The 26,093-nt window shown below is 52.8% G+C and overlaps 9 protein-coding genes across 9 annotated transcripts; 2 read left to right on the top strand and 7 right to left on the bottom strand.

Annotated features, from left to right (window-relative positions):
- Window positions 1-160: 160 nt before the first annotated feature.
- Window positions 161-1,802, bottom strand: CKM354_000018400 (uncharacterized protein; the record flags this gene model as incomplete). The annotated part of the gene is made up of 2 exons (XM_044795268.1): window positions 161-397; window positions 453-1,802. 2 exons carry the CDS (start codon window positions 1,800-1,802, stop codon window positions 161-163), a joined length of 1,587 nt encoding a protein of 528 aa, XP_044651203.1.
- Window positions 1,803-2,361: 559 nt separating this feature from the next.
- CKM354_000018300 (uncharacterized protein) lies at window positions 2,362-3,243 on the bottom strand (the record flags this gene model as incomplete). The annotated part of the gene is made up of 1 exon (XM_044795267.1): window positions 2,362-3,243. One exon carries the CDS (start codon window positions 3,241-3,243, stop codon window positions 2,362-2,364), a length of 882 nt encoding a protein of 293 aa, XP_044651202.1.
- A 750-nt stretch (window positions 3,244-3,993) lies between these two features.
- CKM354_000018200 (uncharacterized protein) lies at window positions 3,994-4,806 on the bottom strand (the record flags this gene model as incomplete). The annotated part of the gene is made up of 1 exon (XM_044795266.1): window positions 3,994-4,806. The coding sequence occupies one exon, from the start codon at window positions 4,804-4,806 to the stop codon at window positions 3,994-3,996; it is 813 nt and encodes a 270-aa protein (XP_044651201.1).
- Window positions 4,807-5,956: 1,150 nt separating this feature from the next.
- On the top strand, window positions 5,957-6,447 carry CKM354_000018100 (uncharacterized protein; the record flags this gene model as incomplete). The annotated part of the gene is made up of 3 exons (XM_044795265.1): window positions 5,957-6,013; window positions 6,075-6,203; window positions 6,262-6,447. The coding sequence occupies 3 exons, from the start codon at window positions 5,957-5,959 to the stop codon at window positions 6,445-6,447; spliced, it is 372 nt and encodes a 123-aa protein (XP_044651200.1).
- A 774-nt stretch (window positions 6,448-7,221) lies between these two features.
- Window positions 7,222-11,187, bottom strand: CKM354_000018000 (uncharacterized protein; the record flags this gene model as incomplete). Its single annotated transcript, XM_044795264.1, has 5 exons — window positions 7,222-7,487; window positions 7,692-7,827; window positions 7,878-10,999; window positions 11,064-11,108; window positions 11,160-11,187. The coding sequence occupies 5 exons, from the start codon at window positions 11,185-11,187 to the stop codon at window positions 7,222-7,224; spliced, it is 3,597 nt and encodes a 1,198-aa protein (XP_044651199.1).
- A 3,942-nt stretch (window positions 11,188-15,129) lies between these two features.
- CKM354_000017900 (uncharacterized protein) lies at window positions 15,130-16,703 on the top strand (the record flags this gene model as incomplete). Its single annotated transcript, XM_044795263.1, has 5 exons — window positions 15,130-15,346; window positions 15,414-15,739; window positions 15,795-15,888; window positions 15,944-16,149; window positions 16,206-16,703. The coding sequence occupies 5 exons, from the start codon at window positions 15,130-15,132 to the stop codon at window positions 16,701-16,703; spliced, it is 1,341 nt and encodes a 446-aa protein (XP_044651198.1).
- A 56-nt stretch (window positions 16,704-16,759) lies between these two features.
- On the bottom strand, window positions 16,760-18,175 carry CKM354_000017800 (uncharacterized protein; the record flags this gene model as incomplete). Its single annotated transcript, XM_044795262.1, has 2 exons — window positions 16,760-17,983; window positions 18,038-18,175. The coding sequence occupies 2 exons, from the start codon at window positions 18,173-18,175 to the stop codon at window positions 16,760-16,762; spliced, it is 1,362 nt and encodes a 453-aa protein (XP_044651197.1).
- A 1,070-nt stretch (window positions 18,176-19,245) lies between these two features.
- On the bottom strand, window positions 19,246-19,659 carry CKM354_000017700 (uncharacterized protein; the record flags this gene model as incomplete). Its single annotated transcript, XM_044795261.1, has 1 exon — window positions 19,246-19,659. The coding sequence occupies one exon, from the start codon at window positions 19,657-19,659 to the stop codon at window positions 19,246-19,248; it is 414 nt and encodes a 137-aa protein (XP_044651196.1).
- A 348-nt stretch (window positions 19,660-20,007) lies between these two features.
- Window positions 20,008-25,654, bottom strand: CKM354_000017600 (uncharacterized protein; the record flags this gene model as incomplete). Its single annotated transcript, XM_044795260.1, has 2 exons — window positions 20,008-25,282; window positions 25,383-25,654. 2 exons carry the CDS (start codon window positions 25,652-25,654, stop codon window positions 20,008-20,010), a joined length of 5,547 nt encoding a protein of 1,848 aa, XP_044651195.1.
- Window positions 25,655-26,093: the final 439 nt, after the last annotated feature.

The raw sequence follows: 26,093 nt of genomic DNA, 5'->3' as shown, positions 1-26,093 counted from the left end.
AGAGGGATAGATGATATAAAGAGAGACCACAGAATGAGGTTTATAAGACAGATTGATTAGGATGAATAGACTCGAAAGAGCACTGTTCTTGGTATGGAAACTGATCTCCTGTTTCGATCCAATGCGTAGATATTTTGCAAACTGTTGTTGGTATATCTTATTACAGCTTGAACAGCTGTTGACCAGGTCGAGCAACAAATGTGAACAAATTCCTCCCATCTTTGCCACTGCTCACCCAGCCTCTTCTCCCAATGGGCTCCACATCCCAACTACTCAATTCCGCCAAGGTCTGAGCATCTGCGTGGTTTGCAATGAAGCGTTCTGCAGTCTTCAGCAGCCTACCGATCACAAATCCCAGCTCGGGCTTGCCGTCACGAGAGAATTGTACGGTATATGTCTGTTGTTTGCATTAGTTCGAAGCAATGTGATCCGCAGTGAGTGTAAAGACTGACCTCAATAATCGCCTCTCCTTCCGCCTTCTCTACAATCTTCGGCACCTGCACATCCGTCACAAGTTTCGGCAGAGGATTCTCATCCGGATACGGCAATCCATCGCTCCTCGGACTCCGGCTCATGAGCAAAACATGCTGATAACTCACCCAGCCACCATTAGCAAGCACAAGTCCCGTCTTTCCTTTCCCTTTCCTCAATTGTCTCGTCATTTCCGTAATAGCATGCATACTATAATTATTCCCTGCACCACCAAAGGACGTTAGCCCACCAAGAAGCGTCAAACTCTTCTTTCCGCCTGTTAGTGGTAGACCCAAATGATGAGCTGCCAGTTTCGGAACGATGGGGAAGCAGGAGTAAATATCGTAGAGATCGATTTCTTCTTTGCTGACGCTTGTTATGTCGAGTGCGGCGTCGAGGGAGCGGGAAATGCATGGAGACCAGTAGTATTCGGGTCGTAGCCAGAATTCACTGGAATCCGATGTTCCGGCTCCGCCTAGAGGATAGATCCATTTGTCGGAGGAGATTCCAAGCTCTCGGGCGTGGTCGGCAGATGTTAGGATTACAGCTGCGGAGCAGTTGACGGTGTTGAAGGCGTTCATGAGTAATGGGTATGGGAAGCAGATCATGCGGTTGTTCTTATCGACTCGTGCGATGTCGGTCTCTGTTTTTGCGGGTGAAGGGTATGTCCAGGCATTTTCGTTCTTTTCTGCGACTTTGGCAAAGTCGGCGTACAGTTTTGCGGATTCTTGGTGGTTGTCACGGATGCTTTGGCCGCGATGGAAACGGAACGAGTTCTCGTAGAATGGGTATAATTGGATGGGGTTCCCGCAGTCGTGCTGAGCACCTGGATCCTTTTCAGACTTTACGAGATCACGCGTTGTAGGTGAGAAAACTGATTGGACGTCTTGTGATGGGGGAGTCCAGCCTGGAGGTGGCATCTTCTTGGCAGCAGCGCATGCTGTAAGAGATGCTAATGCTTCGCCGCCGGTGACGACAGCGATTTTGTTTTCTCCCAAGGAGATTCGACGTGCCGCTTCATCAACGAGCTTGGCCGGCTGGTTGCCTCCATGAATGGTGTATTCAGAGTGAAGAGGCTTGAATGCTAATCTTTCTGCGATAAGGTTTGGATAGTCGGCCGGCCAGGTCCAGGTGCTGACTACGGAGATGCTGTCGATGGAGCGTTGAACTTCCGCCAGGGATGAGGCTGCGAGTCCTGTGTCTTGGATAGCTTTTTGTATTGCTTGTATCATGAGCTGCAGTGGCTCGATGGCATCTTGGACTTTCTTGGAGCGATTGACGACATCGCCGACACCGATGATCACAGGTGTCTTTCGTTGCGATCGTGGCATGCTTATGTTTGCTACAGAAGTGATGTGAGTTTCTCGAATGATTCAAGGTATTGGTCGAGTGAGGGCCTAGAGATCAATATCAAAGGTATAACAGTGGCAGATTCTATAGCCGAAATGTGGAGTGTTATGCTTAAAGTGTAAAGTGAGGTTGTGATGAAGTGGAGTTGCCTCGGCCATTGACCTCGCTGACATGGGTCATCACCGCGGCAGCGACTCGCAAGCACTTTCCTCCAGCACATGCATTAGAACTCGTGGCGATCTCTTTTTGTAAATGTTAAGAATGAGGATAGCGATTCTTCGATGGATCTTGATGTGCGCATGCTCTCATACTGGCACCCTGTAGATTGGTCCGCCGTCGCACAGCGCGACCCACAACCCCAGCATTTTGCCGTGACGACGAAAAGAATCACAAGTTTACTGCGCCGAACAAGAACATGATTTCTCGCTTCTCGATACATTCTGAGTGTAAAGACATTCCTTCAAAAGTATATCATTCACATACCCATCTACAACACAATAGACCTTTCCGTCTCTTCAAAACACTCATCAAGCAAAAAACTTACGGATGCGCCAACAACCACCCCCCATCAATAACCAACGTACTCCCACTAACATACTCATTCATCGCAAACCCCAACACCGCCTGCGCATAATCCCTCGGCCGTCCAAACCTCCCAAACGGAACCCCATACCCCTCCAAATCGCGGTAAAATTCCTTCCCCTTCGCCTCCTCCTCTCCCTTATCAACACTCATCTGACTAGGAAAATACCCCGGCGCCAGAGTATTAACTCTCACCTCCAAATCCGGTCGTTTAAATTCTACTGCCAATTGTTCGGTCAATGAGATTGTAGCGGCTTTGGAAGCATTATACGAGAATTGTCCGTTTTGGGAAGTTTTGGTTATACCGGAGATGGAGCTGATGTTGAGGATGTTGCCTGCTTCGGAGTAGCCATTTTCGCGGGCTTTGATGAGGAGAGGGAGGAAAGCTACGGAGGTGAAATAGTAGCTTGCGACGTTGATTTTATAGATTGAGAGCCAGTCGTCGAAAGTTTGGTTCGAGAACATTGTTTTGCTGATTTCTTCGACAGTTCCTGTGGGGGCTCCTGAAGGGCCGTAGTTTACGCTTGTGACGCCGGCGTTGTTGACGAGGAGGTTGAGGAATTTTTCTTTGGAGGTGATTTCGCGGACGCCGGAGGAGATGCTTTCTTTGTCGTTGCAGTCCATTTGGAGGGCGATGATGGAGCCGCCGCTTTCGGTGTCTTGAATTTCTGCTTCCTTGAGCTTTTCGATACGGCGGCCTGTGATGTAGACTTTGAGACCGTTGGCGCAGAGGGCTTTGGCTGTTATGAGGCCGAGGCCGGTTCCGCCGCCTGTCACGACGGCGACGCGGCCTTTGGTGATGAAGAGGTATTGGGCGCGGAGTTGGTCGAAGTCGGCCATCTTGTCTTATTGTTGGGAATTGGAATGGTAGAGAGAAGAGACTGGGTATCTTGGTGAGAACAGCGTGTATGATTATTGTATCACTACATTTTATAGCTATCAGCTTTGAGGACATTGCCGGATAAATACAGCTCAATTCCTCCGTGAGCGGGTTATCCTATCGTAAGCAGGATCAAACCAGACACCGCCGCCAAAGCTTCCAATTGCTCTGAACTCCGCACCGTGATGGCTGCTGTTTGTGGACGGGTTTGTGTAATAACGAGATGCAATTGTATCATGCAATGAAGCAGGAACAAAATGTTGTCGAAAGGTAAGATCTAAGCAGTTGCTTGGCGTGACGTCGCGAGCAATTGAGCCGGCATCCGAAGACGCACCCAATATTCACTATTGGGCAACAGATGAGACGAGAAGAAACAGCGTTCTAGTACTCACGATGTGGAAAGACTGTGAGTCTTACCAATGCTCGTACGGTGGCCTGCAGATCGGCGCATCGTGGTCTCGTCACACGAATACGAAAATGGCTGAAATTGGTAAAATGTTTGTGCGCGCTGACTCGTGCAACCTCAACGTTCAATGTTGATGACCATACCGACTACTCCATGCTATTAAAACCCATATAGCGCTCGCTTGAAGGGATATCATGAGATGCCATGTGCAAATGCTGACACGCAATGTCAAAACACCGATATCCATGCCAATGCCAATGCCCGTACCCCACCATATGCCATAATCCGTTCCAATCGTGATGCTTCAAAGCAGTCGCAAAAACTGCGGGTGTACCAATGCGTCGTCGCGAGCTGAACAAGGCGGCGTGTCATCAGGCGTGATATTGCCATGCTCAAAGCGAGCGATGGAAGTGTGTGATGTCACGAGCTTCAATGGCGCCACATCCAGTCCATGAGCCGGATGATCAAGGTCAACATCATGCTCTGGTTCATATGCTGGCTCGATGACTGTTGAGCTGCAGAATGCGGTGAGAGCGCGTCCGTATGCTTCTTGTGTCGTGAATGTGTGGATGTGCCAGTCTAACGCAGCAAGAACTTCCAAGGCCGTACTGTTGATCCGTTGTGGCGAATGAGCATGCCTGCAAACATATCGCGAGTACCACGCAGGCAAGGGAGCATGATCATCGGTATACGACACCACGAGGCTGAGGGCAGCTACAGTCAGAAGGTCCGGAGAATAGCCGGCGAGGCTGCTCGAGCTCGAGCTCATCCGCAGGGCCGAGATCATGTTGAAGGCCGTAGCAACCACTTCGAGAGGCAGGTCGGCTCGGACGAGGATGAAATGGATGGCATCTGCGTCTCGCGCACTGGGGTTCGTCTCGATAGCTGCTTCCCGTGCGAATGCATTTGCGATGGGATCTGTGCAGACAAGCGAGTCTTCTAGTGCCTCGTCGTCGTCATCAGGCGGTAACTCGACAACCTCAACTCGAGGCTGATTCTTGGTCGGTGGTGTTGGAAAGTGGGAGAGTCGTCCTTGGGCAGCCAGAAAGGCGTCCAGATCATCGATGCCGTCCAAGGAATCGCAGGCACTGAGAGCCGGAGACGGAGGATAGATCATGATGGCAGCAGGTGCGCCGTCTCATGTCGCGAAAGACGAGGTGGTGTGAGTGCTCGCATTCCCACAGCGACGGCGAAGTAGCGAACGGCGAGGGCTTTATGGGAGAGAGGACAGTGAATGTGTCGAAGATGCAGAGGGTGCAGGAGGATAGAGTGAGCACTGTACAGCCTCTGTCGAAAACCTTCTAGCCTGGCCGTTGGTAGGCGGAGGACGGCTTGTTGCACCAGAACGCCTTACCTGATCCGCGCATGATGAGCGTGCCAGCTCCGGTTGAGGCTTGACGCACCGGCTGCTTAGGTGGAGTGCATAAGGGCAGCTTCACCGACTACTGTCGCTGGTGGTGTGACGGTTTGGGCAGCAGGCGCAGGCGAAGCGACAGCGCCGTCAGTCCGCTCAGTCAGTCAGGCTGGCCTCGCGTGAGATGGAATGCGATGGCTGTGTCGACGTTGTGAAGAGGAGGTTCGGGTGTTGGTGGAGGCTGTGGCAGATGGCAGCCGTTGGGGCCAAGCAAACGCTTCTGCTGGTGCTGCTGACGTTGCCCGAGCATCGGCATCGACTTTCTCTCTCACATGGCGTGCCGCTGTGCAAAGCCGCCTGATTTCGCATGTGCACACACGCATGACGCGCGCCAGAGTCCCTCCTTTCCCTGCCGCTGACATGTCGGTGTCGGACTCGCACCACTGTTTGCAGCGCTCGAACGGTGATCAGCGCCTCCCAGCATGACCCTGCACGAGGTTGTCCAGACCCTTTTCTTGTACAATCATGTAGTCCAGAGCTCTCCCTACCTCCTCCCCTCATCTCGCCCAGCAACTGCTGCTTACAACTGCACATGGCGAGCAAGAAACAGCTTGTCACAGGCAAGATCAACGCCGACCTTCTTTCCGTTGAGCACCAGCTACGTAAGGTAGGGACCAACCGTGCAACCATTGCCACTGTATAGAAGGAGCTCTTCAATAGATATGTACTTATACAATCATCTTCACTTCCTCGTCGTCGCAGCTCCAGAACTCTCCATATTGCATTGACCGAATCCAGTCCTCCGGTCCTCCATCCCAGGTCACACGACGCCCGCAAGCCGAACTCTCGACGACAAGCTAGCCTACTGCCAGGGCTCCCGTGACCAGACAACAATTTCCAAATAGTTATCATCATGTCTTCTCCAACCTCTGAGACCCATCCTTATAGCTATCAAAAGCCAAGCACAATGGTATTGCACATGACTCTCCAGCCTCAAGCGCAGGGACTAAACCACTGATCCTCTTCATCAGGCAACCCGCTCCCTCGTTACCGACCAAAAACCCACCGAAACTCCCTCCGCCTCAAGCTACGATCACGAAGACGCCGCAAAGCAACCCGGTGTGCTGAAGCGTCGCGTAACAAATAATTACGAGAAAGCCGTGAGTTCCACTTTCCCCACCTCATCCCATCATCGTACCAAACTGATTCTTTACCCAGCTCGCCTCAACCCAAACCTCGGATGACCACGAACATCAACAAGAATCCAGCAGTCCACGTCCCAATCTCGACCGAGTCCAGAGCTTCAACAAGAACGATTACAAGCGTGAAATGATGCAGCAGACACTCGCGAATGCCGGATCGGTCGAGGGACATGGTTATCATTCTACTGCTGCGGCGCAGTAGAGGCGACTGCTGCAGGAGAGTTCACCGGGTGCGGAGGGAAGAGAACGGTACATTCATTTCGGAGGACACCTGGAGAGATGATGACCTGGACGAATATTGAGATGCCTTACGAATCATCCACGCGACGAACGAAAAGCACGGTGTTGAGGCGTTCTTCGGTCTTTTGGCGAGCAATGTTGTGGAGCAGAGAGAACCTATTCAATGTCGGTCAGTCACTTGTACGAACGTACCTTGTTTCTCGAGAATGCCGGTGGAAATTATGGATGAATCGACCCAAGGAGCTGTCTTAATGAGCGACTGCAGCTAATGTTCTCTCCGATCTCGCCAAATCATTCTGCCCTTCCTCTCTCACTCACGTATACCGTGTCCCATTCGAAGTATGATTTGTGTGCTTTGGGATTCCTCTCCGCGTTCCACCCATGCTCTCTACATCCCCATTCCAGCAGGAGTGGGTGCGAACTTCCACTCGCTTGCCTCCTGCGACATGATCGAACTGCCTCGTCTTGCACAATGTGCAGACATCGCCTATCTCGACGCAGGGCCGAGTGATCTTTCTTAGACCGGTTGTCATCGGGACTATCGATTATGGCGATCGTACTTCGGCTCATCGTCGTCGGCTTGGCGATGACAGTGATGATCTGTCATGCTCCCAAAGGCAAGATGTGATGCGTAACCATTGCATCATTAAGTGGTCGTGTAGAGAGTTGTTCGTATTGGACTTTGAAACGTCCCCTACCAATCTCGTTATGTCCTGCAAGCGGTGATGACCACCGGTCAGCCTTGTGCAGCGTGAGGCTGCTTGTGAGCTCTGTCACGAGTAGGGCAAGCGCCAGAGCGACGACCGCGCTTCGACTTGCTGTCGACAACGTATTCGTCGAGACTGTGCTGCCCCTCACGACGCTCCGAAGCAACTGAACAAGCAGGGGCAGAGCGTCCGTACCAATCAATGTCTCCAAGCTGCAACTTTCGTGCGCGTTGCTTCGAGCGCGTATTGCCCGATTTGTCGTATCGCGGGCCGTTGTGGAGGGATTCGAAGGCGCCTGTCTCGTCAGTGAATGAGTCTTGTCGAATAATTTGCTGTTTCGCTTCTGAAGACGGAGCTCCGATCTTCTCGTCGCCGCCACTGACAGTCGTATGTTGAAGTCGACCATTCTGCTGCGGGCCCCTCTTGTTGAGCGAGCCAGTACCGACGAGTCGAACGCTCTTGTCTGAAGCTTGGACATAATGAAAACTGGGTAATTCACCATCTTCCTGGTCGTTCGTCAAATCGTAATTGAGAACCAGGTTCTTGATACGCTGCTGCTCAGCGCGTTCGGCTTCTTGCTGCGAGCGCATGGCAACTGCAAATGCAGAGTCCGAAGGCATATCGATCGATCGTGTCTATGCATGGTTAGGGTAGTCTTTTTATGAACCTCAGCCCGGGGCCTTACCTGTTGACGATTGCCCTTCTTACTGAGGAGCGCAAACTTCATCGTGCCCGCACCATTGGTCTGTGGTTGCGCTGTTGCCTCATCCCCGCTGCCTTCAGCAGCATTGGCTGTAGCATCACGCACCGTGCGACGCATGGGAAGCGGGACATCGAACATCGTCTTGCGCTCGAACTTGCGAGAGTCGACGCTCTCGGCCATGAGTTTGGCGAGTTCGCGGTCGAATTCGGCGTCTGCTTCTGGATCTCTGTGATCTTCAGGTCGAGTCACCACAATGTGCTCTTCCTCGTCAGATTGTTCATTAGCTCGTGCTTCGTCATCATCACCTTGTGCCTTGTCATCATCGCTGCCAGAGTGCGTCGCATCTCCATCAGCTGCATTTTCGTCGCCATCGCGGTGTTCGTCGTCAGAAAGATTAACTGCCGCCTCTGGCTCCTCGGGCTCTTCAGGCTCAGCAGTCTTGCCAGATGCGGTGTCCTGGTAATTCTGCTTGCAGGCCTCGCCAAAGACTCGCGAAGCTTCTTGGAGATCATTGAGTACCAGCTTCCACTGAGGCCGAAGATGGTTGTACGTATCCTGAACCACAAACTCAATGTCCATTGGAAGTGGGTCCTTGACATTGATATAGTACTGTAGGAAGGAGAGGTAGAAGTCCAGCTTCTTCTTCGCAGCTCCTTTTTCGAAGCAGTGGCCACAAGTCTCGAGCAATGCACAAGCCAGTCGGATGCGGAAGTAATCGTCTGGCAGATCCATCATGCAGACTTCGCCAGGTTGGGCGTAGTTCGCGTGTCCGTAGTTGAGGATCTTGTACAGGGTGTCGAATACGAGTGCCGAGTCGATAACGCGGTACATGTACAGCTCTCCCAAGTACTTCGCTTCGGCAATCCTGCGTTGATTGAATTTGAAGTCGTTGATCTCAAGACCGACGGTGATGCGCTCCAGGAGTTCGTCCAATACCGTGACCGCGAAATCGGTGTGGAAGCGATACAGCGCAGCGAGCATCATCGCGAGCAGGTAGATGTTGCCAAACCGAATCTTTCCGGGCTTGACGAAGATCTTGCGGAGGATCTCCACAACCTCGCTCTCTTCCCAATGGAGCTTGCGAATCTGCTTGATCACTTTGTCGAGCGTCTTCTTACTAAGATCCGTGTAGACAAGCTTTCGCACAAATAGGTCGAGAGGGGTGCGCTCTTTCTGCTGGATGGCGGCGCGTTCAGGAGGGTTGACGTAATACACCGCATTCTCGATGAGCATGCGTTCTTGCTGACCCAAGTGCTGTGCCGACTTCTTGCGTTGCAGCGTCTCCAAAAAGGACACCATGCGTGGCGATGTCTCTGGATTGCGTAGAAGATACCTTCCACAGTTCTCAAGAAGATTTGCTATAATCTCGATGTTCATCCTGGAAAAGTCGTCAAGACTGACTTTGAGACAGTGGAAGATGACATGCTCTGGCACCACGCCGAACTTGGTGAGTTCCGCAATGTACCGCATGTTGATCATGCGAACCTGGCCAAGGAAGTCTTTGGACTTGCGGCGCTGCAAGCTTCGGAACTCGTCGTCCAGATATTTGATGATCGCATCAGGCACGTCCTGCAGGTGGCGGCCGAGTGTGCTGATCAGGCGTGCGTAGAGGGGGAGAAGATCAGTGCGACCCTTTGGAACTTCCTCGATAGCCTTGATGAGGCGATTGCGCGAAGCTTTGGAGTTCAAGAAGCAGAAGTCGATGGCCAGTTGGTCGACTTGATCCTTGGTAGAAAGCTCGTGCAAGCGAGCGAGAAGTGCGTCGACTTGCGCTCCGACGGTCTTGTTCGCAATCGCGGTCGAAGTCTCGTCACTCTCTGCGGGCTTTTCCTTGACATCTGCAGGATCCTCTATTTTCTTCCCGACTTGCTCGTCGTTGTCTGCTTTCTTCTTCTTGCCGTCTTCTAAGAGAATGCCAGGCACTCTGTCTTTTAGGTCCACCAAGTTCTCGTAGAAGCGACGTTCATCCTCGTCTTCCCAGATCCCGGCACCTTCGGCCTGACCGCGAAGATACTCGCCTGTCTTCACCAGGCCAATGCTGCTTTCCAGCCCTGCATTGTTGCTGTCCTTCTCGGACAGGTCAGGCATCTCAGCACCCAAAACCTCAGCGAGGATCTGCGCACTTGATACGAGCTTTTCTTGCGCTTTCTGAGCTTTCTCGTGGCTCGACTGGCGATCCTCAAAGACCTCGCCCGATTTGACATATGCCTCTGCATTGCGTTTCCCTTGTGCTGCGAGCCGCTGCTGGTCGCGGAGGATGTGGGCTTTGACATCATCGAAATATCGTTGGAGAATGTTTCGGAATCGCTGCTGCAGCTCGGGAGGCGTCATTGGAGGATCAGGTGAAGATCCGTCATCGTGCTCGGTGGAAGTCGCGGAGTCGAAATTACCGTTTGTGCTACTCACTGCGCCGTCATCAGTAACCTTTTGGCGGCCCTCGCTCTTGCCGTGCTTTGATCCAAGAATGTCCCATGCAAATGTCTTCACGAACAGCACGACCAGCGGCAGATTGACATGTTCGCGATCATGACCCAGCATGTCCTTGAGCACTTCCAAAGGGAAAGGCTCTGGGTCAGCAGCATCTGGTCTCGCTCCGTTGACTTTGGGCTTAGCACCAGCTTCTGTGCCCTTGCCCGCCTTTCCTGCTTCGGCCGGTTGGGCGATGTCCTCCAGGCTCTTGAGTGCGCCCACTAGCCACAGCTCGGTCGCAACCCGTAGCAATGTTCGCTGCCTCGTGATGCGATCTTTCTCTTCTCTCTCACGCACTTCCGGAGCCAGTGCCTTGAGCTGTGCCTTGTCTGGAGTAGCCAAACCGCGGCCCAGATACCATCCCAGGTACGCAGTGAACTCTTCCGGACCGAATCTCTGGTGCAACGCGCTGATGATCTCCACTCCAGCAGCGATGTCTGCAGCAACTTTGAGCTTGGTCAAGCCCTCATAGCAAGCTGAAATGATCTCGGTGAGGTATTTGTGCAGCGACAGGGTTCGGACCTCGTGGACAAACGTGGACGTGTTGGCAGCGGTAATGGCGGTGCGGAGACGCTTGATGAATGCTGTGTTCTTCTTCATATTCGAGTCTAGCGAGCTCTGTACCTCGAATACATCTGAGCGGACATCATCGTCAGTGTCCGCAATTGCGCGCCCGTTCGTAGCAGTTCGCGCGCCTACCTCTGTCTCCATTCCATGCTCGTACATTCTGTTCTTTTAAATCTCCTTGGCGACGTTAGTCTACTCCCCAGTGTAGGCAAAGCTACCCGTGCATACGCTTTCTTCGCCGCTCCATGGCGGCCATATTCAGCACGGCGCGTGTGTCTGCGCCGTGAGGGAAGTGATGGAGGGGTGTGCGGCTCCTTCAGCGATCCGGCATTTGGGCGGTGGTGACGGACAAGCTCGGTGGAGCACGAGCCTGCATTGGGGCAGTCGCCGGAGTAGCGAGCGGTGGCGGAGGAGCGGTCGAACGTAGAAGAGGCGGCGGAGGTGGTTTGTCGCAGTCGTGGTGGTGGGTGCCAGTGAATGCCGTCACGGAAATCAACGAGAGGAAGCAAGCAACGGATAGATGTGGGGCTAGTGTGGCGCCGGTAGGGCTGAGTGGCAGGGGTACCAGTCCGACGTCTCGCGCAACCTGTTCTTTCTTCCATAGTGTCTTCGTCACAACCATCTCCATCTCGTCGACAACCCGCGAAATAGGAAATTCCTACATTGAACGGCAGTGGCTTGTCTTGACCCGAGAGCCATGATACACGTCTGAAACCGACAATCTGGACAAGAATGATTTGAGCCACTGACAACGTACTGTTACCCAGCTGCTGGTTCGAGATATCCTCTTCCACAACTACTGAGCGTAGATTTTACCGCCTAACTGAATTCGCGTTCCATCTGGGTGGCGCCCATCCACTTGTACAAAATGCCGCCTCTGGACTTCAAAATGAGCTTCACGGCATTAGCTCTGCGTTGCGCCCGATCATTCTTCCTCTGGCTTGTGTGAGTCGCCGGGCATCAACATCTGCATTTTTATTGCATCGACACACGGTAGCAGCTTCGTGACCAGATCTCGGGGCCCCCTGCCCAATAGCGTTCCTCGGGAGCATTGGGACTGCCCAGAGTTCTAGTCCACACTTTCTGCAGGGGCTGTGGCCAGTCTGCGGCATAGCCGTTCTCGTCAAGCCCTTCCTGCGTAGATTACCGGAGTGTACAGATGTGGTTAACAAGCTCATCTTTGGAAAGACAACTCAGCTGAGCTTACCAGCGCAAGGCCTCTATTCCAAAGGATGTGTGCTTACCATGCAGGCTCAAGGTATAGCTTGCCCTCACGCATCTTTTTGGTCAAGGTTTCTGCCCACCTTCACTCACCTCGTGCGGATAAGAGAATCTCACCATACACCCAGCTTCTGAGCCATTTGGATTGCGGCGAAGTATGTTTCAGGCTCCTTTAGCAGAAATCCTTAGACCCAGAAATAAGAAGGATGGCCTGTGCATTTCGCTCAATGCTGACATTGACGCTGCCAAGTCATAGAAAATCCAACATCCACACTATGCAAAGCCTCGCTTCGAACACTCTCGAAAACCTGTAAGTGATATTAGAGAAGACTGCTTCTGGCCGCGTGGAACAGCTGGAGGTTGCGCAACACCGCAAGGTTCGTCAAGATGTAGAAACCAGCAAACTCCCCTACACCTACGAGGGCGCTGACAAGCGTTGAGTGGCATTGCTATATTGCATCATCTTTAAACCGCATCACCGCAGTAGCAATATGTGCAGACAAAACTGGGATCATAAATTGGCCACGCAGGATCCGCGCGTTTCAGTGCAGTCTACCAGCCCTCTGGTCTGCCACGCGTACCTTAGCCTTACGCAGCACGGACGCCGCGTACACGACCTAAGTTGGACCTTCTGCCACACTGCAAGGCTACGCTGCTCAAAAGTCCCGAACTAGACTTGCACTTCCAGGGCTTCGGCCCGAGCGTCTTGGAATGAGCTTGAAGCAACCACCTAACGTACCTTCGGGCCTGGCCGTTACAATGAAGCACGAGAACAACCAGGGGTCGATGCGACATAATCAAGAGTCAAAAATAATGGCCTACGCTTCATGCTTTCCTGCGATTGTAGCGCGCTATGTGCTGCATGAATGAACGGGCACGAGGGTTCGCATCAGAACCGTCGAAAGCAGACCTGGACTGGCACCACTCTGGACATGTACGCGAGGTTTAAAGTTTCCATACGAGGCACCCACGTCTTCGCACTGTGTTCCTTACCACTACAGCCTCGTTGACATTCAGCAAGCGCAGGGAACAAGCTGAAAAATATGGCTCTTGCCGTAGAACGAGTCTCGACCACTCGCGAAGGTCCCTGTGCCTCGCACTCCAGCTTCGATCGAGCCCGAGGGAGCTCGTCATGTCACATTTGGTCGGTAGAAAGTCAAAACAGCAACTTTAGGATGGCCATGGTCTTCGTGTTCGGTCGGCATATGCCCGTTGTTCATTGGCGAGGACGAGTGCATTGTTCAGAACGTGTCGAGCCCTCCCGGCCTGGCCTTGAACGCTCATCGTTCTCGGACTTAGGGTCACTCGTTGATATTTTGGGTGATCATACGAGATTGCGACGAGGTAGAAGCTCGCACAAGGAAGAGAGAAGCGGGCTCGAATAGAACGTAGGGTACTTTGTTGGCCCTTCCTCACCACAGTGAAGCGTATAAAGCGGCGAACATCCACACTCGAGGCTCACCGTCACATCCTCATTACACCGACGAAAACAACACTGCGCAACTCTGCAAGATGCAATTTACTTCTACATCTCTCCTTTTCGCGAGCGTCGCCATGCTCGCGGCGGCTAAGCCTGCCCCCCAAGGCTTCAATCCCGGGGAAAGCAAGTTCGTGAACGCACCCACGAGACAAAGCTGCAACGACGTTCCAGGCGGCAATGGGTGAGTCACTCTGAGTAGCTCACACTACGGATCCACATGTAATCCCAGCCACGATCACTGACATTTGCTTTGCGCTTCTGTAGATACTACTGCGACGCGGCAGCGAACTTGGTATGGAACGAATTACACTGCGCAAAGGTGAAACTTTCTGTCGACTGACACATTCCGCTTGCGATTAGTACTACTGTACGGCCGGATATCGTCAACTTTGTCAATCGTGTGGTCAAGCGACGAACTTCGACCAGCCAAGTGGTTGCACTGCCTCATATGATGGAGAGGCGGGTAACTGCTATGGAACGAGCGCGGGTGCGAAACAATGCTAGATGTGTGGGATGGCGGAGAGGCGCTGTCGTGCAGGCACTTTGGCTGTACAAGAGCTGAGACTCGCTGCTTGCTGATGCAGAACGTGTGTGGCTTTGGCTTTCACGCAGATACCTGAGCGTAAAGAGCTGAGAAGCAGTCGTGCGCTGTGCATCAAGTCGACCGGAGATCTTTTGTCGAACAACGATGCTCAATGACACTCACTCGTCGCGGAGAAAGTCATGTATATCGATCCGTACACATCGCACTTGGAGAACCATTCGTACAACAACCAATCTTTCACCTCGCTCGCTACACTTCTGTGGCAAAAGCTACATGTATGCATCTACTTCATTTTTACGATAAGCTGACGTAGTGACCGGTCAATCGAGCATTCACGCTCGAACACGAATAGCTGAGCGCCTGGCCGTCCCATCCCTCTTGCATGATATTGAACGCAGGTACCATCGAATCACGATTTCGGTCACTGCAAGCATATCCCTTGGCAACTGCCACGACAGGACCAAGAGCTCATCCCGACTGCAAGCTTGAGCTGTAAGCCGCTTTGTGCCACAACCATGCATCGTATGTATCTTGAATCTTCTTGGACATTTTGCCGTGGCTGCTTATTGGCTTCTTCCCGCCACGGACTGGCTCTCACCTGTGATCAGCATGGCTTGGCCATACACGGCATATATGCGCGCCTTACTTCACGTGAACGGAAGAGGACCAAAGTCATTGGATCGCATTATTGCTCTGGCTGCTTGAATGCGAATGCGGCCTGAATGCAACCCAGCCCACAGCTGACGGGCGTTCGGGCAAGATGCATTTTCTCAGCATGTATTGCATTACTCTGGGGTTCTCAGCTCTTTCGGGGCCTCTCCGCTCTAGCTGAAGCTGAGATGCGTTCCGAACAAGAGGAATAATAAGCGCCACGGTCTCCTTTGTCTGGCAAGTCTCAATCGACACTAACACTGAACCTCCGAGAGTTTCATTGTCTTGCTCGCCTGTACAACATGCCCGAAGTGGCAAACTACAAACGAATCATCGTCTGCTGCGATGGCACTTGGATGGCTGCAAACACTGGCGATGCTTCCACGCCATCGAACGTGGCCAAGATTGCCAGAGCGATAGCCCCACACGCCGTGGTGGATGGCAAGATCGTTACACAAGTCGTGTCGTACAATGCCGGACTGGGAAGTACCAGTCTCCCGTTTGCTAAAGCCATTGAAGGTGCGTACTCTCCATTCCCTCCATATGCATGTCTCACCTGTCCAAGATCGTGCTCATTAGCTTTCAGGAGGTCTAGGATGGGGTCTCGATATCGAAGTGACCCAAGTCTACGATTTCATCAGCAACAATTATGAGCTTGGAGACGAGCTCTTTTTTCTGGGCTTCAGTCGAGGAGCGTTCACTGTACGCTCAGCTGCATGTCTTGTCTCAGATGTCGGAATATTGTCTGCAGTAAACATGGGATCATTTGCCGAAATGTGGAAGGCATATCGAGCGAGAAGTAGCAAGTCTCCGTTTGAGAAAAGTCAATGGTATCGAGAGAACGGTGATCGGCTCAAGATAAAGACGGTCCCGGTGAAAGTCGTTGGTGTTTGGGACACGGTAGGAGCTTTGGTGAGGCTAGAAGAATCGAAGAATTGTCATAAACACAGTACTAATTGTTCTGCAGGGTGTTCCACAATGGCCTGGTGTAACAGCTCTGCAGGCTGTTGGCATTCCTCTCAACCAGAAATATGCGTTTCATGATACCAGTCTTCCGAGAAGTATGTCCGCCACTAAACAATTCGCCAGCTCACGCTGACCTGGAATTGTATGCAGACATTCAGCACGGCTTCCAGGCGCTGGCACTAGACGAGAAGCGCATCACGTTCCCACCAACGATGTGGCACCAGACAGCCAGCAAAGAGCAGCGCCTTGAGCAATGCTGGTTTCCTGGCGTGCACAGTAATGTTGGCGGGCAGGCAGATGACCCCATCGAGAATGGTGACCGAGGCGAAATTGCGGCCAACACATTGGCTTGGATGGCAAGTACTTTATGGATAGCCGGCGGCTGCGGGCAAATGCTGACTTGCGTCTTCAGATCGACAACATTGGCACCATGCTCACATTCGAAGCTGAGGCAATCGACCTTCTGATCTCTCAACATACCACAGCCCTGGTGCAGAATGGAGATCCTTCTGGCTGGGGATGCGGTAAGATCGTCGATAATTTTGCCGGATTATCAGGGACATTCTTTCGTCTTCTCGGTCGGCAGACCCGGACTCCTGGCGCTTATTCTGACGACGCTCATGAGTTTATCCATCCCATGGTCCGGTATCGTCGGGCGCGAGTTTCGAGCTGGAAGCCGGCCGCCGTCACTGAATTGACTCTCAACGATGGAAACAAAACGGCCGTGAGTTGGAGCAAGGCCGGCCAGAACGATGTCCCAGAATATCCCATGTTTGTCGAGAGAGAGTCCAGTGTCGCCAAAAGGAATGAAGATGGAAGTTGGGAGCACACCACAAGATCCAGTTTAGCTAAAGATCTGTGCCCTAGAGATGTCTTTCGGTGGCTTTATCCCTCTTTGCAACAGGAATGAGGCAGGAAATCTGGTAACAACGCAACAATCTTTCAAGGCGCAGAATCATCGAGCCGCTATGTCCAATCTTGTGTCGTTGACCTAGGCGAACGTCCCTCTGTGGAGTTCTCAGACCCATCACTTTCGTAGAACTTCCAATTAAAACAGTCTTGACAATCTGTCGTCTCCTCGCAGACAGGTACATGATCATATGCCTCAAGCACATCCGATATGACGCTAACAATTCGATGAGAGCTTACACTCGACCGCCATCCCAGGTCTTTCACCGTGTCATAGATACATGTCTTTCCGGTGTGACACATGCTCTGAAACGCATATCCCACCAACGTACAGCCCGACAATAAGGAGTTGCAGGTACCCATGAAGACAGGGTCAGCAGTATGACCATAGTGGTAGATCCCTGCATCGCTGAATCGTGACTGGCCAACATGGTATCCAAAAGGTGTTGGTAAGCCCAAACGTGATGCTGCCAAAGCGTCTGGAAATGCCTCATAAGTCATGACTGGGACGCCGTAGGTCGTGCCCAGGAGAGAAGCGACAACGCCACCGAGCGAGTGACCAGCCAACCAGACGTTTGATATGTGTGGATATCGGGCAGTAATGTTTCCGTATACTTCACGTCCGGCGTTGTAGTAGTGGTCTTTCGTTTCCAGCGAAGACGTCAAACAAGTGTTATTGCATGAGAAAGCCGAAGTCATACAATCACAAACGACCTTCCATCTGTAATGACCACCTTGACCGCAACAGCAGGATGCGAACAGGTTGTCATTCAGCTTGTCCTTGCGAGTGGAACCTTCTCCGTCGAACAATGCCATTGAAGTTCCCTTTAGGCTGATCACCATCGTACTGTTTGTCTCGTCCAGGAATACATGCCCTCTCAGACCATCAGAGTCCCAGCCAAAGGAAAATGAGTGGTTGAAGATAGAGTGATTGGCAGGACCAATTGATTTCCACTCTTTATCCAACGGTTCTGGCACATAGGCATCGTAGACCATTTTCGCCAATGCGATGACCGTGGACTTGTCGGTCGTGTTTGGCCCTAGCAGCGCAGCAACGGTCCAATCATCCGGAGAAAGACGTGCTGCTTGACCGTGAGATCGAGCGGTTGCCAGGAGCGAGTCGATAGATTTCTGTCGGCGGTCGACTAAGCGTTCTACGTGCATGGGCACTGCGTGAACAACAGGCAGGGTCTCGCCAACCCGGGACCTTATTGATATATCATGATATTGGTGCAGCGAGGGATAGTCGTGGGTTCCGCGATGGTAAACGTGTCTCAGTGTCTGGACTTAAATCAGCGAGCAATTTGATGTGTATTCAAATCCTCCATGACACACCAAACCTTTCAGCGAGACAGCTGGCTCTGAGTAGCTATCATCATACTTCCAGCCATCTGCCAACCTCAAAGGATACTGCACGGCTGAGAAAGCGTAGGTACAGAGTGATGCGAGGATCAACAGCCATGAGAAGAGCATGCTGCGCGATTGCGATCTCCGCAGAGCGATGGAGGAGGCGCGCGGTATATTGCTGGCCGCTCGAATAACGAGAGGTGATGACATGAAGAGTTGTCGATGTGTTTGTCCTCGGACCTCAGAGCTCTGCTTCATCGCAGCGCTTCGCCGCAGGCAGCAAGCTCGAAAGGATCATCGCACGCGCATTATTAGTCTAACCTTGATATCATCAAGGGCAACTCAAAAGATCCTTCCGCATTTTGTTAGCACACTTCATGTCTTGTATTTCCAAGAGTCAGAGTTCTTTCCATCGAGATACCTATCCCACACAATAAGTTGCTGACCATGACAGTTAAGAAGAAACAACCAGCACCTAGAGCTGCTGTCATTGCTTGAGTACCAGCAGCTGTCCTTTGCGAAAGATAGCGGTTAGGTATAGAAATTCGTCAAGTCGAACGGTGGCTGCATCGGCAGCAATATGAGGAAAGGCGGATTCGACCCCAGTACTTCCCTCCTCAACAATGGCGAAGGAGGAATCTGCGTAGTTGCACAAAAGACCCCGGCCGCTACTCCCCTTGGCCAACATCTAGCTTATCTATTCGCGTTAACCACTATTCGCACGATCAGTGCAGAATAGAACGAACAACGAATATCCAAAGTCAAAGTAAGATGTAAATTGACCAAATCGTTGACGCGATAGAAAGCACAAGCATCGAGCAGCAGGCACAAGAAAGTCATTTCTACGTCTGTCTGTTCCAAGAATGATTACCACAACTAATGTCTTTTACAATCCAAGTTACTGATTTCTGTTCTGTACATTCCGTTTCCTTTCCAAAAAGACTGACTGACATATCATTCCCGCTCACAGAAACGCCATTGCACCACTCGCTTTTTCTTCTTCCGATTCAGTGAAAGTTGATCTTCCTGCTGTTTGTTGTTGTTGCATTTCACTTCATTATTGTGTTGTAAACCGTGTGTGCGACGCGAAATTCCCAAAAACAAGACTCCGTATTCCGCCATGCAGGTAATTCTCCAAACCAATGCATTGCAACCTCCATCACGATGGTAATAAGACAATGAGCGTGAAGCTTCTCTCAATCATGGGTGACTTGACTTTCAGGTTCATCTGCGCTATCGCCGTGTTGCAGATTCTGATTGTCTTCGACCAGTGCACTGACTTCTGAAGTGGGAAGGGAGCCCGCTGAGACGGGGCTCACAGTCCGAGACGGATAAGCAGAGGGCTCGACCGTGTACTCGTCCGCAGTCGACGGGAACACATACTGCATGTCCACAGGCTCGATACCGACGGGCTCGTCTCCAACAGGCTCACGCTGAGCGTCGTAACGCCTCGAGGACTCATGGAATTCCATAGAGAGAAGTCCCAGTCCCGCAGGTGGGCCACCACGGTGCGGGATAAGATTCTGCGTTCGAGCATATTCCAAGTCTTCTGGGAAAGGCTCTTCGAGCTGCTCTTCGCGCCGTTCTGAGAATTGTATATGATGAGGCATGTCGCATTGCCCCAAGCAGTCCGCGCCAGCCTACAGCGGACAATCTTCTGCCTGTCTGACGGCAACACAACGATCGCAAATGCGGGGCATCGATCGAGCGACTGCAGAGCTGCCATGGGAAGGTCGTGGCGGCCCTTGATTCTGGGTCCGTTTTGGCTTTTCACGCTTGGATCGCCGCACCAACTTCTTCATTTTTTCCTTGAGTTTGCTTGGGGCGTTGCCGCCACCACGAAGCCTCAGCCTGGCCGGTCGCTGTATACTGTGCTGTACAAGAGAGCAAAACTCAACACTTTCCGCTCGAGCGCGCAGCCGACGACTGAGCTCAGATGCGATCAAGGGATTACATTCCTAAAGCTGTCCGCTGAGGATCGCCTCAGTGGCACTGCCAATGTACTGTCTCTTCGAGTCCATTGGTACCTGGAATCGTCGCTCGAGCTCTGCCTTGATGCTCTTCTTGGTGACGGTCATGAGATCTGCAGTACGGAGGATTTCGCGGATTTCAGCCAGGATAGCGTCATCAGATGGCATGTCCGATGAGATGTCACCGAACTCTGACCTCGCGCCCATGCCCATTGGCATCCCGTTGTCCGAGTATGCGAGGGACATATGCGATGCGTTGTGAGGCATCACAGGGATGGACAGTTGACTGTTGTGACCTGGTTGCTGGTAGCCAAACTCAGATGCTGCAGGGTGCCAGCTCTTCGTAGCGTAGCTAATGCCACTGATCTCAGAACGGGCATCATCTCGTGTCTGTGCATCCCAGAGTTCGGCTTGGTATTCTTCCCACTTCTTCTTTGGAATGCTGTCTGGATCGAACTTGCCCTCATCGGAAACGATGATCTGCTTGCCCTTTTCACCAGTAACCATACGTGTGTTACCCCAGGAGAAGTCGTCCATGTGCCAGAAAGCAAGGAGAGGAAGAGCAAAAGAGAAAATCGGGGTGGCAACCATGTAGATGATCATCCAGCCAACCATTTCCCATTTGCGGCGCACGATGAAGATAATCGCCTGAAGACCATAGATTGCTCCCAGGAGAATAAAGGCGGTGACCGGAACAGTGCTGGGGTTCTTCGCCACCGTGACAATCAGATACACAATGTAACCGACGATGACGGGCTGAACGATGGTGGAGAGAAGATCCAAGAAGACGACGAATCGCATACTGAAACAGCAGAAACCACAGAGCTGCTGCAGAGGGATGACTTCGATCAGGTTGTGAACGGTACTGTTGATCCATCGACGACGTTGCGACATGAACACCGCCCAGCTGTCGGGCGCAATTGTCCAGGCATGAGCGCGCATGATGTACTTGGTCTTGTACTTGGAGTGGTACTTCATGAGAAGTGTAGTGAGGTATCTGTCTTCTCCCAAGTGTAGCAAGTTCTTCATGTGGAGGGTGTCGACACGAACTTCAGAGTAATCTGTGACAATTTCGCGAGACACGAACAGCGGCTTTCCAGTTTCGGCAGCTCGAATGCGGTACATGGTGAAACAACCGGGCAAACAAGTGACGGATCCAAAGAGCGATTCGAAGGCCTTGGTGAGATTGTGCGAGATGTAATATTCGTAAACCTGCATCATGGTGATGAACGATGCCTTGGCGTTCGTGAGCGCAGTCTCACCGCACACAGCGATGAGTTTGGTATCGTTGACGAATGCAGAAACGAAGCGCGTCGCAGAGTCTGGAGCTACGACTGTATCTGCATCGATTTGCAGCAGGAACTCGTAGAAGGTAGGATTGACTCCGATCACATTACGAATCTGGTGGTGCAGCTCGAGCTCGAGGGGTGTCATGGGCTGGTTGTAATGGACTCGGTTGAGGAAGCGCATCAGGATCATCTGAGAATCACGCTTGCCACGGTTACCGGGACGGCTGACTTCAGATGGCTTTCCGACCTTGACGACAACGATGAAGGGCACAATGTGACCTTGCACTTCGTAGAGACCAGAATAGACTTTGCCCATGTTGTGTTGTTTCATGCCTTCGCCGAGCGATTCAAAGCTGAGAGGTACCGGATCGACGGTCTCTGGCACGCCCAAAATGTCCAGGACAATGCGTGGAGTTGGTCTGTCGTTGCCTTGACCAATAATCATACCGTCGCAGATGATGAAGAGTAGTTTGCGCTTGTCGTCGTACCTCATACGGGCAGCAGAATCGATAGCACGGCGCAAAGAGTCTTCGTCTTCCGTGTATGCGGGCACTGTGCAAATAACGAATTTGTCAAGATTCTCCGGAACGTTCTTCTTTCCAAACTGCAGGGCAGCCAAAAACTTAAAGCAGATGACAGACACCAGCAGCAGCGAAATCGCCAGCAGGATGTACTTCGCGAATTGACACTGCGGACTGCTTCGCGTATCGAGGTTACCGACATAGAAGAGATTGTCCATGCAAGTGCGCATGCGGTTTCTCAGACCCTGATCAAGGTTGAGACCTTCCCAGTACTTGGTCACGTCTTGGCCGGAGCGCTGTTGGAACAGATCAACCACTCTGTCGTCCATGAAGTTCGAGTTGGGCGGAGTAGAGGGTCTGTCAGTGTCGGAAGGATACTGTGGTGCTCGGCCGCCAGCGATGTAATCGGTGAAATCGTAGACGCGGCCATCAATGTAGGCGACATAATTCTGCTTGGATGCGAGAGTCTTGAGGTACTGTGGAGAGTAGCCAATGTTGCCCTTCCAGTAGTGTCCCGAGAGCATAATCATCTGCTCAATGAACCAGGCCGGCCGAGAATCATTGGTGGCCCAGCGGAAGTCGTGGTACTGCGCGTTGGTATCTTGAGCACCAATCGCTGCGGTCGAGCCGCTGTAGTTGTATGTCACGAAGCTCAGCTGGACGGCTGGGTCAATGCCAGACTCGTTGACGCCTTGGCACATGGCCGAGACTTGAACAGGGAAGAGATTTGTTGCTTCCGTTCCGGCGTACTTTTTCAGGGCAGACTGAGGCACAATGGAAGGATAGTGCGCCGGCATGAATGCATCAAGGTCGAACACGACACCGCGAATCGCAATGTACGACTGCGCACCGTCCTTTCCGTTGTAGCTTGTCAGCTCCTCAAGACTGTAAACGTGCTGAGTCGGGCAAATGAGGATGGGAAAGCCAACCATGAAGAAGACGACGAATGCGCAAGAGAGCCAGATCATCATGTTGATGGCCAACTTCTCTCTCCAAGCCATCCGAACGTCCTTCCGAGGCATGCGACCGACGGTCCGGATGAGGAAGTCTGGACACCACCAGGTGAAGAGGTACACCAAAACGAGCCAGCGAATGCGACTGCCTGAGGCTGGACGCTCCTCAATCTCGGCAGCCTTCACTTCGTTGCCCTTCTCCGCCATTTGAGATCGCGTTTCCAGGTTACGGAACATGTCTCCCTCGCGGAAAGCAGATGCTCCAGCTTCGGACTTGGCGTCCAGATCTCTGCTACCAAAGTACCCGGCTGCCTTGTCGTCCAGATAGCCAGAGCCAGGAGTTTGCAGCAACTGCACCTTGGACTCGCCGAATCCTCGCTTGGCGTCCGGAGTGAGAACGCCGGAGTTAGCATAGGATTCATCACCGTAGGGCCCAGCGGGAGGAGCTTCTCCGAGCTCTGGCACATTGGATATTTGTCTCCAGCAACGCTCGCTGAGGAAGACACCGGTAGTGCCTACTCGCGCCTCATTGCTAGGCCAGCTCTTATCATCAAGGATAAGCTCTGCTTTCTCGCGCTCGGAGCCAACAATGGAGACTTCTCCCTCTGCGGACCCAAGGAATTCGCTGAATGGCATGAAAATGCTGAAGTCGGCATTCTTTAGCCGCTGCCCGATCTCAGCAAGACCAAGCACCTGGATCTGTGTTCGAACACATTTGCTGTCGAATTGATTTGCGATTCTGCGGTCGTTGGGCTTGAGGCAGAAGAAGAAGTAGGGGTTGGTGTTCGGGGCACTCAGCGCCCTGTTGATGATGTCGAGTGAAGCCAGGAACTGTGCAGCAGCGCCTTGCTGTGCCTCGGCAGCAGGACCGTTGTTCGAGCGCGAAAAGCTCTTGGTCCTTCCCTCATCACTTCCATTGTCCTCCTCACGCTGCTGGAGGCGAGCCGGGCGGCTGCCCTTCCTGCGGACGGTGCTGGGCATCCGAGATGGCTTGGAAGCCACAGAAGCCTGTGTGATGGCAGTGCGATCTTGCGGATGCAGTGTCTTGTTCAAAGCCTCTTGTCCGAAGAGCTCAGAAACGAAGGGGCTTGAGGTTGTGCTGACGAGGTTCATCAAATCCCCGGAGATGACTTCTCCATTCTCCTCAAGCAAGCCTTCCACTGGGTACTCTACCTCACCAGCAAAATGCTTGATGGTGAACTTGGGGTACTGGTTCGGTGTCTGGAAGTTAGTGCCTGGGAGAACTACGGTGGGGCTGGCGACCTCAATGGCCGGGTTCTTGCCCTTGAAACGCCTGTGCAAAGATTCCAGCAGCTGGATGTCGGTCTTGCCACGCCTCATTTGATCGTCGAGGATGCTGAGTACTCCATTGCCGGGCTTGAGCAGGCCCTTGACGGCGTCAGTGTTGTCGAAGTAGCTGGTAGCCGGCACCGGCACTTCTTCCGTTTCCAAAAGCTCTGCCTTGCGCTCGAAAAAACTTTGCAGACAGAAGTTGTACAGCGACTCGTTGGCGGCATTGATGAGTAGCTGATCCAGCACGCTCCCAGTGGACGCTGCTTGTGCAAAGCCGGGGAAGTCCACAATCGCAATTGTGTTGGCAATTTGATCCTCCACGGCGCAAAGCCGCTGGTTAATCTTCTCCATGACCAAGGCTACCAACAAGCTGTACAGAGTCCTTGCCAGCTCATCAGCGTTCTCGCGCGCACCCTTCGGGTCCAGCATGACGGTGACTCGCTCGCGGTGCAAGATCTTGGTCCTGTAACCCAAAGATTGCTCGAGCGTTCGCTCACCCACCCCGAGGAAGGCTGCGATTGTGGCAAGAGTGTCCTTGTTCTTAACAACAGTAATGTCCTCGCCACCTTCGGCACCATAACCACCGCTCTCATCAGGTGCAGGTGTGGTGGATTGTGTGGTCATGAATTCAAGCTGACCAATGTGAAGAATGGCTGCGAGGACCTCACACATGTGAGCGATCTCCTCGCGTGGGAATTCCAACTTGCGCAGAGCGGTCTTGAAATGTTGGAAACCTTCCGCATCGTTGATGCCGACCTTCATTTGGGAAGGGTGTCCAAGATATCGCCATCGCTTGCTGCCATTGCCCATCGAGGTCCTATTTCCTACACCCGCTGGGGTGCTGCCATTGAGGTCGAGTCCCAGGTGCTCCTTCTCCGCGGGGCTGGTGCCGGCGAGCAGGTAGTAGAGAATGTGGAAGTTACGCTCTCCCGGTGGTACCACTGCCACTCTGCTGCGTTCCAGTCTGTGGTCCAAGACTTTACCACCAATGAGTGTAGGGTGGATGGAAGAGGTGGTGTCATATTGAAGCTCGAAGAATAAACCTGCCTTGGATGCGGTAGGTGTTGTGATGGACTTGGTCGTCGTGAGCGAGTCGAAAACGAATGCGGCAAATGACAGCTTTTTGGAGAGTGGCGTGCTGCTGTATTGCAGAAGATTGCTGAGCAGGTGTGATCTGATTGTGGTTTTGCCGGTACCAGATTCTCCGCTGTGTGCAAGTTAGCCTGTCGTTCACGTTTCAAGTCGCTGCATGTGAATGCCGTGTTCAGGTAGTTGCTCGGCAGAGATGTCCACCATTCTGCACTTACAGAAAGACAGCAGCCTGGTTCTCCTGTCGCGCTCCCAGTCTCGTCCACATGCGACTGGCGAGCTCCTCAGCGGCGCCCATGGCGCTCCCTTCCTTGCCGCCATTGGGGCCCTTGGCGGCGGAGTTGTATGTGTTGACAGAAATGTAGCCCTGCGACGACAATGTGGTGATGGGCAGGTGTTGATGGAAGCGGGAGGCGATGTGCGAGGTGATGTTTGTATCCGACATTGAGTGGGCTGGCAGCGCCGCCAGGTTCTGCTGATTGACGGCCATGTCGGCGGTGATGGCCGCGCGGCCTGTATTAATGTTGCAACTGCACTACCGGCGGATTAATGCCTCGTGAGGCGGGCGATGGGTGTGGTGATAGCGAATGTCGAGCGCAGGCCCCGCGGGGAGAGGGAGGCTGCGACTTTGTTGTTGTGGGCGGGAGCGATGGCACGTCGCGTGCGGCTCTTGCTCGTCTTGGCCAGCGAGCGTGTCGAAAAGCGAGTGTATGGGAAGGCACAAACGGATGAACACAACGACAACGGCGACGGTGAGAGAAGTGGTGGTGGTGGTGAGATGGAAGATGGATCCCCGGCACGCACACGCATACACTCGAGCAGCATGTCCACAGTTGCCCACAGCACCAGCGAGAGCGCGCTGCGCCTGCGATCCCTGCCTGCATGGGCTCTCCTGAGTGCTGAGAAAAGGAACACTGCGGCTGGTGGAT

This window comes from Cercospora kikuchii, assembly GCF_019650295.1.
Source record: "Cercospora kikuchii DNA, contig_00001, whole genome shotgun sequence".
NCBI lineage: Eukaryota > Fungi > Ascomycota > Dothideomycetes > Mycosphaerellales > Mycosphaerellaceae > Cercospora > Cercospora kikuchii.
Note: the sequence above shows the minus strand (reverse complement) of the source record. Positions and strands in the feature narration are given on the sequence as shown.